General features: G+C 37.6%; 3 protein-coding genes and 1 pseudogene across 3 annotated transcripts; all 4 read left to right on the forward strand.

Moving 5' to 3' along the window:
- Positions 1–1,770: 1,770 nt before the first annotated feature.
- LOC137741046 (uncharacterized) lies at positions 1,771–4,640 on the forward strand. The gene is made up of 8 exons (XM_068480852.1): positions 1,771–1,863; positions 2,141–2,209; positions 2,502–2,617; positions 2,744–2,798; positions 2,894–3,014; positions 3,194–3,241; positions 3,382–3,476; positions 3,815–4,640. Exons 1-8 carry the CDS (start codon positions 1,786–1,788, stop codon positions 3,914–3,916), a joined length of 684 nt encoding a protein of 227 aa, XP_068336953.1. The 5' UTR covers positions 1,771–1,785; the 3' UTR covers positions 3,917–4,640.
- A 1,077-nt stretch (positions 4,641–5,717) lies between these two features.
- On the forward strand, positions 5,718–7,090 carry LOC137740984 (xanthohumol 4-O-methyltransferase-like). The gene is made up of 2 exons (XM_068480793.1): positions 5,718–6,536; positions 6,719–7,090. The coding sequence occupies exons 1-2, from the start codon at positions 5,748–5,750 to the stop codon at positions 7,016–7,018; spliced, it is 1,089 nt and encodes a 362-aa protein (XP_068336894.1). The 5' UTR covers positions 5,718–5,747; the 3' UTR covers positions 7,019–7,090.
- A 1,958-nt stretch (positions 7,091–9,048) lies between these two features.
- On the forward strand, positions 9,049–10,455 carry LOC137740961 (xanthohumol 4-O-methyltransferase-like). Its single transcript, XM_068480765.1, has 2 exons — positions 9,049–9,867; positions 10,050–10,455. The coding sequence occupies exons 1-2, from the start codon at positions 9,079–9,081 to the stop codon at positions 10,347–10,349; spliced, it is 1,089 nt and encodes a 362-aa protein (XP_068336866.1). The 5' UTR covers positions 9,049–9,078; the 3' UTR covers positions 10,350–10,455.
- A 1,828-nt stretch (positions 10,456–12,283) lies between these two features.
- Positions 12,284–13,572, forward strand: LOC137738679 (xanthohumol 4-O-methyltransferase-like; annotated as a pseudogene).
- The last annotated feature ends 1,188 nt before the right edge of the window (positions 13,573–14,760 follow it).

The raw sequence follows: 14,760 nt of genomic DNA on the forward strand, positions 1-14,760 counted from the left end.
ATTTATATCGTCATGTTTATATTTGTGGGTCAAATGATTTTCGTTGGTACATACAAACCGGTGTTAGAGTAACATATTTTTGCACGTGCGAGGCCACAGGGAACAGAACAAACCTGCCTAAGGCCAAAAGAGAAGCACCGGAGGGAGAGCTAATGTCTAGGCTGGTTTGCAGGAAATTGACTGGTTTGAGTGCCATTGACAGATTGAGACAAAACCTCCCAAAACAAAACATTTCCTTTTTTGAATGCAAAACTGTCAACTCTGAAAAAAACAAAAAAAGGGATGATGTCATTCTTCTTCTTCCTCCTCCTCCTCTTCGTTCTGTATCATTCCTGCTCCCACCACCACCACTTTCTTCCAGTGGGCCCTGCCGTGACACCATCATCGCAACAGAACCACCACTGCCAACATGTCTCCTCAGATGCCATAGCAGGTACTCTCTCTCCTCTATGGATTGTATGTTGCAACGTACATAAAATTTGTCTTGTATGTCAATGCTATGAGTGCCGAGGTACCCACCCACCTCACCTTTTCAGAAAGTTTCAATCTTTGATCGTAAATTATGCAAAAGGAAGGCCATTAATTGTGCTATTAATCTTTTCCCTCTAAAAAGTTCCCATCTTCAAAGCTATTGGGGCACCAAGTAATTATGCCATGATTCCATTCCTTGATTTTCTGTGTTTTTCCTTAAAGTGATTTGGGGTAGAAAAAAGGAGAAAAAGTTGAATAATTGTGAGGTTAAATTATAGGAGAATACTGAAGGGCATGAGTTGTTGAGTGCAATCATTTTGCCTTTGCCACCATTTTATTTTCATATCCTTTTTGTTTTTGGCCTTTTCGCTTTCGGTTAAGGAGGGTGAAAGATTATCTCTTTCTCTTCCTCTCTCTGGATTTTAGCCTCCTCATGAGATCAAGGAAGCGTAGACAATGCTTTCCTTCTTGCTCTTCCTTTCGCAAAGTGAGCTTTTAATTAGTCCCATCTCTCTCTGTTTGTGAATCGAAGATTCGTGTTACTAACTGTTGATTTTTTCTCCCCACTGATATTTACTCTTAGAGCCTTTTCTAATGGTTCATGATAGGCTTTGTTTTTACTTTTTCCTCAGAACGTGTTTACATCAGTTGAACCATTTTATTTTATTGTGTTTGCCATTTTTTAAGGAGTTAGAACTTTGCCCTTCGTTTGTGTGCTCTGCGTGCTCTGTTGGCTTCTAAATGTTTGATGTTATCACATTAGATTACAGGTTACTGGATCGGTCCATAATTTGAAACCTTTTCTATGCTATCGTGTGATGTGCAACAATTTATAAGTATTGAAATGCTACCAAATGTAGGTTGATGAGGATGAAAATTATAGGAGACGGAAAAAGTGCAACGAAGAGTTGGAATGGCCACACAATTCATCAACTCATGTCAAATCGCAGTTAGCTCAATGTTTTAGTGAGTAGACTATCTCTCTTCCATTCTTCTTTTGTTTCCCAACAGAGGAACACTGTGTCTCGTGTATTTCTATCAATAATTATGGTGACGACATTTACTTCGAAATGAGGAACAAAATGCCTTTAGTTCGTGCACGCATTTCATCTGTTATATCGTATGCATTTGACGACTTGAAGCAAATCTCTTGAATTGTGATATCCGTTGTATACACTGAGACCAATGCTGCTGATCAAGTTCTTGTTAAACTACCAAAAGTTTATAATAAAATTTGTACATATGATCCTATTACGCTCTGTTCGCAAAATTTCAGTTTTCACTAACGAGATTTTAGTCGTTGTAGTTGATGCTATGGTTGGACCACGATCATGGACAGGACTATTTACCCGCTCAAATAACAGACGAAATCACTCTTTAAGTCCTTTTCAGGTATATAGTTGTGGTGTTCCCTTGCCAACTTTTGCTTCTGATGTTGAATTTTTTTATGAACAGTTCATTTCTAAAGACTTGTATAGATATATGTGAAACTGCCGTAGCGTGTGAAATAGTATGACATTGTCACTTTGTATTTAAAAACTTTCTTGGAATTTCTGAAGACTTGAGCATGCAATTCTAGCTTTGGTCACTTTTAGGTTCTTAAAGTTAAGTACTTTGCTGTTATCCACCTTACTGGACTTCCAATGTAATTTTCAACTTCTATATACAGGAACAGAGACTTCTGAGGCTTCAAGCACGATTACAAGTACCTTTTGACGAGAATCGCCCTGATCATCAAGTATATTCTTCATGCTGGTTCCGAACATGTTTTTTTTATTATTACTCTTGTCCATTGTTTTCTTGTTCATTGTTTATTTCATTATCTATGATTCCAGTCTGCTAGAGAAACGATTTGTTATCATGACTACACCATTTGATTGCAATTTAGTTTTCATGCCGAATCTTCAATAGCAGTACATGATTTAAATCTTATCTTGTTACCATTATCCTTCAGGAAGCCTAAACCCCTTTTCATTAGCTATTTGGTTCTTCATCGTTGAATAAGTCTACGTTATTCCATTTAAATTCAGGAAACCTTGAAAGCATTGTGGCATGCTGCCTTTCCAGATGTTGCTCTGCAAGGTCTGATCTCCGAGCAATGGAAAGAGATGGGTTGGCAAGGTTCTAACCCCTCTACCGACTTTAGGTAGAATTCTATCCGATTGACACAAAGTTAGTCTGACAGTTTGAAATTGAAACACTTCGTCTTATTACTAAACTGTACTATTGCAATTCCACATTTTATTCTCTTTCATTGAAATGCTCTCTTCAGGGGTTGCGGTTTTATCTCCCTCGAGAACTTGCTTTTTTACGCCAGGACTTATCCAGTATGCCTTCTTGACTGTTGTGTAGCTCCTGCAAATATTCACATGTTCTTTTTCTGTGCCTTTAGCTTACTAATCATATAAAATTCAAAATGAAGGCATCTTTTCATAGGTTATTGTTCAAGCGAGAGGGAAATCGAGCAACTTGGGAATACCCGTTTGCTGTTGCTGGCATAAATATATCATTTATGTTGACTGAAATGCTGGATCTTTGCTCAGGTTTGTAAAGAAGTTCTAATATCTATACCATCAATAGATTTTCTTATCATGTTTAATTGTAACGTCAAATTGAAATCATCTTCCTTCTTGAAGCGATTCAAACCATCTGTTTCACAAAATTTTATATAAGGAAAGCTAATTGTTCTTGGATCTTCCTTGTCTCCTCATATCCTTTGCAGAAAAACCAAGGTGTCTTCCAGGAATAAATTTCGTGAAACTATTAGGAGGTAAATGTACATCTCAGACAAGGTTGTGCTCGAATGTCTTCTGTTTGGTTACAGATCAAATGTCTTAAAGAGTTAGAGAACTGTTAAAAAACAACACAGGTTACTGACATCGACCCTCATGAATTATGAGTTGCTTGCAGAAGATGAAGCCGCCTTTGATGTACTGTATTGTATAGCTTTCGAAATGGTTGATGCTCAGTGGCTCGCAGTGAATGCATCCTACATGCAGTTTAATGTAACTCTCTCGCTCTAAGCATGCACGTAAACAAACACGCACATTACCACAAGCATGCGCGCACAACTTTCTGATGTTCGAATTCCTCAGAAATCATGCCTAGCAATTTCAACACTTGTCAAATATTAGAAGAACGTATTTGATACCTAGAATTCTACTTAACAAGATATGCCCTTTAGTTAATGCTGGTTTATATTTGTTCACTCGTTTCTTAGCTTATTTTCGATAGCACGTCTTCCTGGTAATTTCAAACTCTTAAAACTATTAGAGTTGAGCATTCATTGCAACACAGCTTCTTGTTTAACTTCGGGCATAATTTTCTGCTTTCAATCCTTCAGGAGGTTCTGCAAGCAACAAGGACGCAGTTGGAAAGGGAGTTGTCTTTAGAAGATACTCAAAGAATACATGATTTACCAGCTTACAATCTACTGTACCAGTAGCTAGCTTTAGAGGTAGTACAAAATCCCCTTCAAAACTTGCTTGAATGGTTGCTGGATAGCAATGAATAATGATGATCAAACCAAGATTGCAATGATTTGAGTATCTACAATTATTGTTGGAGAACTTTTGTAATGCTTCAAGCCGCGTAATAACTACGTTATCTTTCAAACTCCATTCACCCCACATCTAATGTTAAAGCGAAAATACAAACAAGTTTTATGGGTACAATGAAGACCAACCTAATGGTATGTGTTACCGTTGTGTTTGTCAATGGGTTTTAAAAGGTTTGGATCTAATGGGTTTTAGGGTTTAAATAAATGGGTTTAGGGTTAATGGACCGAAGGTCCTAAAGGAAACGGCCCAAAGGCCTTTAATTTAAATAGGGATAAAAATAAAACAAAACTAAAAAGAAATGGGCTTGGGCTTAGTGATCCGGCCCAAAGGCCAGGATTTGGATTTCAGACTTAGGCTTGGGTAATTGGGTTGGACCATGGGTTAATGGGTCGGGTTGATCCATTTTCAGGCCAAGGTTTTGGCCGGTTTCTGGGCAAACTTCAAACGCCCATAACTTCTTCGATGCTCAACGAAATTGGGTGAAACAAAAATAAAAGTTGTAGTACTCAGCGAGACGAAGAGATTGATACCTTGCACGATAGCCAACTCGCCGTGGTTTGGCCGGAAATTGCCTCCAAAGTGGCGGTGCTCCCGGAAAATTTGGAAAGGTTACTCCGAGCTATTTTCTGCGATTCAAATGTATACACAACTTAAAACAAGCTTCGATCTAACCCTAAAACACATCCCAAGGGTTTTTAGAAGTTTACCAACGTCGGAAAAATACGAAACACGACGGAGAAGATGATGAACAGTACCGGCCGAATGGAAGAGAGGGGTTTGGGGTGTTCTTTCTTCGTTTTTGAGAACACAAGGGTGAAGGTGATGATGTTTTGTTGTTGTTGTGGTGATTGATGATGAGGGAGATGAGGGTGTGCAGGGAGAGAGAGTCAAAGGGAGTGATAAGGGAGAGTGAGGAAGAAGAGAGAACTGAGAGAAAAGGGCGAGAGAGACGGGGACACAAATCAGGGGTGGGCCTTGGCACACCATTTATGACCCAAAAATCATTTTAAAAGAAAAATATCCCTCAAATTTAGTCAAAATACAAAAATATCATTTTTCTTTCATAATTCTCGAAACGGATTGTTATACATTCAACACATTTCCAATTTTTAATTGATTCCTTCAATTTCAACCGCTACCTGCTACACCGACTAAGTACTACATTTAACAAAAAATTTCAACATTATTCAGATTATATAATATTTAGTATTATTGATTAGAGTAACGTAATCCTTTAAGTATAAATTATCACATTGTTTCTTAAACAAATAGCAGTAAATTTGTCGGGTAGTTAGTGCATGAGCATTAGGAGGTTGATTGATCCACACATTCAACACATTTTCAATTATTAATTGATTCCTTCAACTTTAACTGCTACTTACTACACCGATTGAGTACTACACTTTACCAAAAGGTTTCAACATTATTGATATTATATAATACTTAGTATTATTGATTAGAGTAACGTAACTCTTAAACAAATAGCAGTAAATTTGTTGGATAGTTAGTGCATGTACATCAGGAGGTTGATTAATCCACACATTCAACATATTTCCAATTATTAATTGATTCCTTCAACTTCAACTGCTACCTGCTACACCTAATAAGTACTACATTTTACCAAAAGGTTTCAACATTATTGAGATTATATAATATTCCCTTCTTTATATAACTCATGTAATTAGCACCACTTTCAAAATTACTCTATAGATTAAAATGCAGGAAGATCCAGAAATTGAGGCAAGCCTAAGAGGCCAAGCAGATATATGGAAGTACATGTTTGGTTTTGCTGATTCCATGGCCTTAAAATGTGCTGTGGAGCTACGCATAGCCGATATCATACACTCCCATAGACCTAGTGATGGTGCCCCAAACTCAAACCCTATGATCGCTTTGTCCCAAATAGCCTCATGCATAGCACCCTCCCCAGACATCACTTACCTCACACGCATCATGAGACTTCTTGTCCGTCGGAATATATTCGCCGTTCATCACCCATCTGATGGCGGGGAACCTCTTTATGGTTTGACAGATTCATCAAGATGGTTGTTACATGACGCAGAGCTGAGTCTAGCGCCTATGCTTGTGTTGCAAAATCACCCCTGCCTAATGGCTCCTTGGCACTATTTTAGCCGAAGAGTCAAAGAAGGAGGTCCATGTGCCTTTAAGATGGCCCATGGGCTTGATATTTGGGACTACGCTTCTCAAAATCCAGAGATCAACAAATTGTTCAATGATGGCATGGCTTGTTCTTCTAGGGTTGTGACGAAGGCAATATTCACAGGTTATGAACATGGGTTTGATGGTGTGGGATCGTTAGTGGATGTAGGTGGTGGGACTGGACGTGCGGTGGCTGAGATTGTCAAGGCCTATCCCAACATCAAAGGTTTCAATTTTGATTTGCCCCATGTCGTAGCCACAGCACCGGTGTACCATGGCGTGTCACATGTAGCTGGTGATATGTTTGAGGGCAATATTCCAAATGCGGATACAGTTTTCATGAAGGTAATTCTCTTTTACATTCCAGTTATGGTATGATTGTAGCCTTGTAGGTAAAGATTTCTTTCCTTTTGTCACCTTCAAGGGGACGATCTCGTAGTTTTTGGTTTGTGAAGAAACGTTGTTAGTTAGACATAGTATTCTTGCCTAAAATTGAAATGACACTAATTAATTTTTTATTAATGTAGCATATTATGCACGATTGGAGTGACAGTGATTGCATCAAGATTTTGAAGAATTGCCGAAAAGCAATACCAGAGAAAAGTGGGAAGATCATTATTGTTGATGTAGTTCTAAAGCCAAATGGTGAAGGGACTCTGAATGACACACAATTGATCCTTGATTTAGTGATGATTGCACACGCGTCAGGTGGAAGGGAGAGAACTGAGATTGAATGGAAGAAGTTATTGGAAGAAGGAGGTTTCCCTCGCTACAAAGTCATCAAAATTCCAGCTTTTGCATCCATTGTTGAGGCCTACCCTATGTGAACTAAATTCCAGTATCATGCAAATGTTGTAGTTATTATGTATTGTCAATAAAACGATGCTCAATCGTAGTGATTCCAGCTGGCTTAAGCACTTGCTGTACTTCCATTAGAAACTAACATCATTCATTCGAATAATTGCATCAAACAATTTACTTACTGACAAACTCATGACTACTAATTAATTAAACTGGTTCAATCTTGATCATCCACTACTCTTCAAAATCCTTGGCTTCGTATGGAATCCTCAAAAACCCATCGTCCTACATGCAGTTTAAAGTTATGGGCGTTTAAAGTTTGCCCAGAAACCGGCCAAAACATTCGCCTGAAAATGGATCAACCCGACCCATTAACCCATGGTCCAACCCAATTATCCAAGCCCAAGGCTGAAATCCAAACCCAGGCCTTTGGGCCGGATCACTAAGCCCTTCTCTATTTCTTTTTAGTTTTGTTTTATTTTTATCCCTATTTAAATTAAAGGCCTTTGGGCCATTTCCTTTAGGACGTTAACCCTAAACCCATTTATTTAAACCCTAAAACCCATTAGATCCAAACCTTTTAAAACCCATTGACAAACACAACGGTAACACATACCATTAGGTTGGTCTTCATTGTACCCATAAAACTTGTTTGTATTTTCGCTTTAACATTAGATGTGGGGTGAATGGAGTTTGAAAGATAACGTAGTTATTACGCGGCTTGAAGCATTACAAAAGTTCTCCAACAATAATTGTAGATACTCAAATCATTGCAATCTTGCTTTGATCATCATTATTCATTGCTATCCAGCAACCATTCAAGCAAGTTTTCAAGGGGATTCTGTACTACCTCTAAAGCTAGCTACTGGTACAGTAGATTGTAAGCTGGTAAATCATGTATTCTTTGAGTATCTTCTAAAGACAACTCCCTTTCCAACTGCGTCCTTGTTGCTTGCAGAACCTCCTGAAGGATTGAAAACAGAAAATTAAACGCCCAAGGGAGAGTGAGGAAGGAGAGAGAACTGAGAGAAAACGGAGAGAGACCGGGGACACAAATCAGGGGTGGACCTTGGGCACCCCATTTAAGACCTAAAAATCATTTTTAAAAGAAAAATATCCCTTCAACTTAGTAAAAATACAAAAATACCATTTTCCTTCTGTAAACCCCAGAACAGGTTGTTATACATTCAACACATTTCCAATTTTTAATTGATTTCTTCAACTTTAACTGCTACCTACTACACCAACTGAGTACTGCACTTTAACAAAAAGTTTCAACATTATTCAAATTATATAATATTTAGTATCATTGATTAGAGTAACGTAATCCTTCAAGTATAAATTATCACATTGTTTCTTAAACAAATAGCAGTAAATTTGTTCACTAGTCAGTGCATGTGCATTAGGAGGTTGATTAATCCACACATTCAACGTATTTCCAATTTTTAAGTAATTCATTCAACTTCAAATGCTACCTGCTACACCGACTGAGTATTACACTTTAACAAAAGGTTTCAACATTATTCAGATTATATAATATTTAGTATTATTGATTAGAGTAACGTAATCCTTTAAGTATAAATTATCACATTGTTTCTTAAACAAATAGCAATAAATTTGTTGGGTAGTTAGTGCATGTGCATTAGGAGGTTGATTAATCCACACATTCAACACATTTCCAATTATTAATTGAGTCCTTAAACTTCAACTGATACCTGCTACACCGACTGAGTACTACATTTTACCAAAATGTTTCAACATTCTTGATATTATATAATATTTAGTATTATGATTAGAGTAACATAACCCTTTAAGTATAAATTATCACATTGTTTCTTAAACAAATAGCAGTAAATTTGTTGGGTAGTGAGTGCATGTGCAGTAGGTGGTTGATTAATCCACACATTCAACATATTTCCAATTATTAATTGATTCCTTCAACTTCAACTGCTACCTACTACCTGCTACACCTACTGAGTACTACATTTCATCAAAAGGTTTCAACATTATTGAGATTATATAATATTCCCTTCTTTATATAACTCATGTAATTAGCACCACTTTCAAAAGTACTCTATAGATTGAAATGCAGGAAGAACCAGAAATTGAGGCAAGCCTAAGAGGCCAAGCAGATATATGGAAGTACATGTTTGGTTTTGCTGATTCCATGGCCTTAAAATGTGCTGTGGAGCTACGCATAGCCGATATCATACACTCTCGTAGACCTAGTGATGGTGCCCCAAACTCAAACCCTATGATCGCTTTGTCCCAAATAGCCTCATGCATAGCACCCTCCCCAGACATCACTTACCTCACACGCATCATGAGACTTCTTGTCCGCCGGAATATATTTGCCGTTCATCACCCATCTGATGGTGGAGAACCTCTTTATGGTTTGACAGATTCATCAAGATGGTTGTTACATGACGCAGAGCTGAGTCTAGCGCCCATGCTTGTGCTGCAGAATCATCCCTGCCTAATGGCGCCTTGGCACTATTTCAGCCGAAAAGTCAAAGAAGAAGGTCCATGTGCCTTTAAGATGGCCCATGGGCTTGATATTTGGGACTACGCTTCTCAAAATCCAGAGATCAACAAATTGTTCAATGATGGCATGGCCTGTAATTCTAGGGTTGTGACGAAGGCAATACTCACATGTTATGAACATGGGTTTGATGGTGTGGGATCGTTAGTGGATGTAGGTGGTGGGACTGGAAGTGCGGTGGCTGAGATTGTCAAGGCCTATCCCAACATCAAGGGTTTCAATTTTGATCTGCCCCATGTTGTAGCCACAGCACCGGTGTACCATGGCGTGTCACATGTAGCTGGTGATATGTTTGAGGGCAATATTCCAAATGCGGATGCAGTTTTCATGAAGGTAATTCTCTTTTACATTCCAGTTATGGTATGATTGTAGCCTTGTAGGTAAGGATTTCTTTCCTTTTGTCACCTTCAAGGGGACGATCTCGTAGTTTTTGGTTTGTGAAGAAACGTTGTTAGTTAGATATAGTATTCTTGCCTAAAATTGAAATGACACTAGTTAATTTTTTATTAATGTAGCATATTATGCACGATTGGAGTGATAGTGATTGCATCAAGATTTTGAAGAACTGCCGAAAAGCAATACCAGAGAAAAGTGGGAAGATCATTATTGTTGATGTAGTTCTAGAGCCAAATGGTGAAGGGACTCTGAATGACACACGATTGATCATTGATTTAGTGATGATTGCACACGTGTCAGGTGGAAGGGAGAGAACTGAGAATGAGTGGAAGAAGTTATTGGAAGAAGGAGGCTTCCCTCGCCACAAAGTCATCAAAATTCCAGCTTTAGCATCCATTGTTGAGGCCTACCCTATGTGAACTAAATTCCAGTATCATGCAAATGTTGTAGTTATTATGTATTGTCAATAAAACGATGCTTAATCGTAGTGATTCCAGCTGGCTTAAGCACTTGCTGTACTTCCATTAGAAACTAACATCATTCATTCGAATAATTGCATCAAACAATTTACTTACTGACAAACTCATGACTACTACTTAATTAAACTGGTTCAATCTTGATCATCCACTACTCTTCAAAATCCTTGGCTTCGTATGGAATCCTCAAAAACCCATCGTTGCAAAACCCTTATTCCTCAGCTAATCTATAGAGCAGCTGCAAGAACATTTCGTGAAGGAGCAACTTGGTATGAACCATGAAACGCTTCATATCACTATCCACACCAACACAAACAGGCACGTAACCTTTCGGTGTTGTAGAAAGAGAACTTTTCAGTCTTTTCGCTCCTATTAACTGGCTTAACTTGCCGCTTCTTCTCACCCCCATTTAATGAAGGCAATCTTATCTTTTCTGAGAAAAAAATTCAGGTGTCGTATTCTGATTTTTTGAGATTATTTATGTAATTATTGTTCATCGAATTTCTTAGATCCAAACTAAAATAATAACATCCCCTTCATATGCTTTCCTAATACATATGGATATATTGACTTCACGTTTCAGAAATTCTCCCCGATCCCGATCTATTTGAAAATAGTTATAATTCATTTATCATGTTTACACATACATAAGAGCTTATGTCCGAAGGAAGCCACATATTATATCATATTTTACTAAATAGATATCTGTCTTATGATCCAAGTATGATTTTGAATTGACCTATTTACTAAAATGTGCAATATTAAACAGTAATCTATTGTAGGCTTAGTCATATTGATTAGAGTAATGTAATCCTTTATTGCACTTAAGTTTAAATCCTTCTGTCCGTAATAAAGATAAATTTAGTATAAATTATCACATTATTTCTTAAACAAATAAGAGTAAATTTGTCGGGTAGTTAGTGCATGTGCATTAGGAGGTTGATTAATCCACACATTCAACATATTTCCAATAATTAATTGATTCCTTCATCTTAACTGCTACCTGCTACACCGACTGAGTACTACACTTTACCAAAAGGTTTCAACATTATTGAGATTATATAATATTCCCTTCTTTATATAACTCATGTAATTAGCACCTCTTTCAAAAGTACTCTATATATTGAAATGCAGGAAGCAACAGAAATTTAGGCAAGCCTAAGAGGCCAAGCAGATATATGGAAGTACATGTTTGGTTTTGCTAATTCCATGGCCTTAAAATGTGTTGTGGAGCTGCGCATTGCCGATATCATACACTCCCATAGTCCTCCTACTGATGGTGCCTCAAACTCAAAGCCTATGATCACTTTGTCCCAATTAGCCTCATCCATAGCACCCTCTCCAGACATGACGTACCTTACACGCATCATGAGACTTCTTGTCCGCCGGAATATATTTGCCATTCATCACCCATTTGATGGCGGGGAACCACTTTACGGGTTGACACACTCATCAAGATGGTTGTTACATGACACAGAGCTGAGCCTAGCCCCAATGATAATGAATTTTTAGTTGAGAGATTATTGCTCCAATTGAGTTAAAGTTAAGAAATCATTGCTAAAATTTAATCAAAGTATTACAGCTGACGTGATGATACAGTACTATCTAATGATTTCTTCATATGCTTTTGGGTTCATCGAAGAGGAGGAGAAAAAACTAAGGTAGAGAGAGAAAAGATAAATTTTAATTGCAACATTACTTGCTCCACCAATTGAGTATTACACTTTACCAAAAGGTTTCAGCATTATTCAGATTATATAATATTTTTTTTTCCCTTATCCATATAACTCGTATACACCATTGAGACTATATATTATATGTTTCCCTTCTTTATATAACTCATGTAATTAGCACATCTTTTCAAAAGCACTCTATAGATGGAAATGCAGGAAGCAACAGAAGTTGAGGCAAGCCTAAGAGGCCAAGCAGATATACGGAAGTACATGTTTGGTTTTGCTGATTCCATGGCCTTAAAATGTGCTGTCGAGCTACGCATTGCCGATATCATACACTCCCATAGTCCTACTGATGGTGCCTCAAACTCAAAGCCTATAATCACTTTGTCCCAATTAGCCTCATCCATAGCACCCTCCCCAGACATGACATACCTCACACGCATCATGAGACTTCTTGTCCACCGGAATATATTTGCCATTCATCACCCATCTGATGGCGGGGAACCACTTTACGGGTTGACACACTCATCAAGATGGTTGTTACATAACGCAGAACTGAGCCTAGCCCCAATGCTTGTGATGGAGAATCACCATTGCCTAATGGCCCCTTGGCACTATTTCAGCCAATGCGTCAAAGAAGGAGGTCCATATGCCTTTAAGATGGCCCATGGACTTGAGATTTGGGACTATGCGTCCCAAAATCCAGAGTTCAACAAATTGTTCAATGATGGTATGGCCTGTACTGCTAGGGTTGTGATGAAGGCAATACTCACAGGTTATGAACATGGGTTTGATGGTGTGGGATCGTTGGTGGATGTAGGTGGTGGGACTAGAAGCGCAGTGGCTGAGATTGTCAAGTCCTATCCCAACATCAAAGGTTTCAATTTTGATCTGCCCCATGTCGTAGCCACAGCACCGGTGTACCATGGTGTGTCACATGTAGGTGGTGATATGTTTGAGGGCAGTATTCCAAATGTTGATGCAGTTTTCATGAAGGTAAGTCACCATAAAATCTTTTACATTCGAGTTATATGGTTTGGTTGTAGCCTTGTAGGTATAAATTTCTTTCCTTTTGTCACCTTGAAAGGGGCGATCTCATAGCCCTTGGTTTTGAAGAAACGTTGTTAGTTAGATATAGTATTATTTGTTAAATTTGAAATGACAAACTAATTAATTTTTTATTAATGTAGTGGATTATGCACGATTGGAGTGATAGTGATTGCATCAAGATTTAAAAGAATTGTCGAAAAGCAATACCCGAAAAAAGTGAGAAGATCATTATTGTTGATACAGTTCTAGAGCCAAATGGTGAAGGGATTCTGGATGACACACGATTGGTCTTTGATTTATTGATGATTGCACACACGTCAGGTGGAAGAGAGAGGACTGAGACTGAATGGAAGAATATATTGGAAGAAGGAGGTTTCCCTCGCCACAAAGTCATCAAAATTCCAGCTTTAGCATCCATTGTTGAGGCCTACCCTATGTAAACTAAATTACGTTATCATGCAAATGTTTTAGATATTATGTAATGCCAATAAAACGATGCTGAATCATAGCACTTCCATTACAAGGGGTTAGGTTTATATCCCTTAACTAGTGTAACTTCTTTTTCATTATCAATAAAATTACTTCGTACTATCGAGGTTTTCTTCATTAAAAAAAAAAAAAAATAAAAAAATAAAAAAAAAACACACTTCTGTTGGACCCAACTGACTAGGTGTAACTTTTTTTTTGTTATCAATAAAATTACTTCGTACCATCGAGGTTTTCTTTAAAATAAAAAAAATAAAAAAAACACTTCCGTTGGACCCAACTAAGATCATTTATTCAAATAATTACATCATACAGTTTACTTACTGACAAACCCATGACAAATAATTAATTAAACTGGTTGAACCCTGTAAATATTAGGTTTGCGCATCTTGATCATCCAATACTCTTCAAAATCCTTGGCTTCGTATGGAATCCTCAAAACCCCATCATTGCAAAACCCATATTCCTCAGCTGATCTATATAGGAGTTTCAAGAACTCTGCATGACGGAACAACTTGATATGAATCATGAAACGCTTAGTGTCACCATCCACAAACAGGCACGTAAGTTCGTAACGCTTCGGTGTTGTAGAAGGAGAACTTTTTAGTCTTTTCGCTCCTATTAACTGGCTCAATTTACTGCTTCCTCTCACCCCCATTAGCAAATAGCAAAGCACTCTCTTCATCTGCAATTCTGGATTAGTACTTCAAAATTTTTTGGTAGCGATAAGTATAATTCATTTTGGTACTTACTTCCTCAGTACAAATTCAAATTTAAGGCCATGCTATCTTCGTATACTATCTACGTACCGATTAGATGTTGGTTAGTTAACGATGTTTTTAAAGTCAATAACTTAATGATTGTGACATGCATCTTAATTTACATGTCATAAATAAAATGGTAAACTGCAAGGTACAAATTGTCTTTGTAATGACGCAATGTGACATGACTACAAAGTTGAAAATAGATTTAAATATTTTATTTTTCCGGCTACTACTATTTTACTTTGTGATTGTCACATTATTCGTGTTTTAAATATGCCCTATTCACTACCACAAAATTTTACAATAGTTAATGACGTTAGTTGCACATAATGTAGTGTCTAATGTGGGTATTAGCCACCAGTATACTTTTCATACAGC

Source organism: Pyrus communis, chromosome 7 (assembly GCF_963583255.1).
Source record: "Pyrus communis chromosome 7, drPyrComm1.1, whole genome shotgun sequence".
Classification (NCBI taxonomy): Eukaryota; Viridiplantae; Streptophyta; class Magnoliopsida; order Rosales; family Rosaceae; genus Pyrus; species Pyrus communis.

What these genes read in the sequence shown, in the direction of transcription:
- LOC137741046 (XM_068480852.1), top strand. Translation starts at nt 1,786, where the DNA reads ATGGTTGGACCACGATCATGGACAGGACTATTTACCCGCTCAAATAAC. An exon ending in ACTCTTTAAGTCCTTTTCAG is followed by an intron (nt 1,864 to 2,140) that starts GTATATAGTTGT and finishes TTCTATATACAG; the next exon opens with GAACAGAGACTTCTGAGGCT. An exon ending in TTTCGTGAAACTATTAGGAG is followed by an intron (nt 3,242 to 3,381) that starts GTAAATGTACAT and finishes AGTTGCTTGCAG; the next exon opens with AAGATGAAGCCGCCTTTGAT.
- LOC137740984 (XM_068480793.1), top strand. Translation starts at nt 5,748, where the DNA reads ATGCAGGAAGATCCAGAAATTGAGGCAAGCCTAAGAGGCCAAGCAGAT. An exon ending in CGGATACAGTTTTCATGAAG is followed by an intron (nt 6,537 to 6,718) that starts GTAATTCTCTTT and finishes TTATTAATGTAG; the next exon opens with CATATTATGCACGATTGGAG.
- LOC137740961 (XM_068480765.1), top strand. Translation starts at nt 9,079, where the DNA reads ATGCAGGAAGAACCAGAAATTGAGGCAAGCCTAAGAGGCCAAGCAGAT. An exon ending in CGGATGCAGTTTTCATGAAG is followed by an intron (nt 9,868 to 10,049) that starts GTAATTCTCTTT and finishes TTATTAATGTAG; the next exon opens with CATATTATGCACGATTGGAG.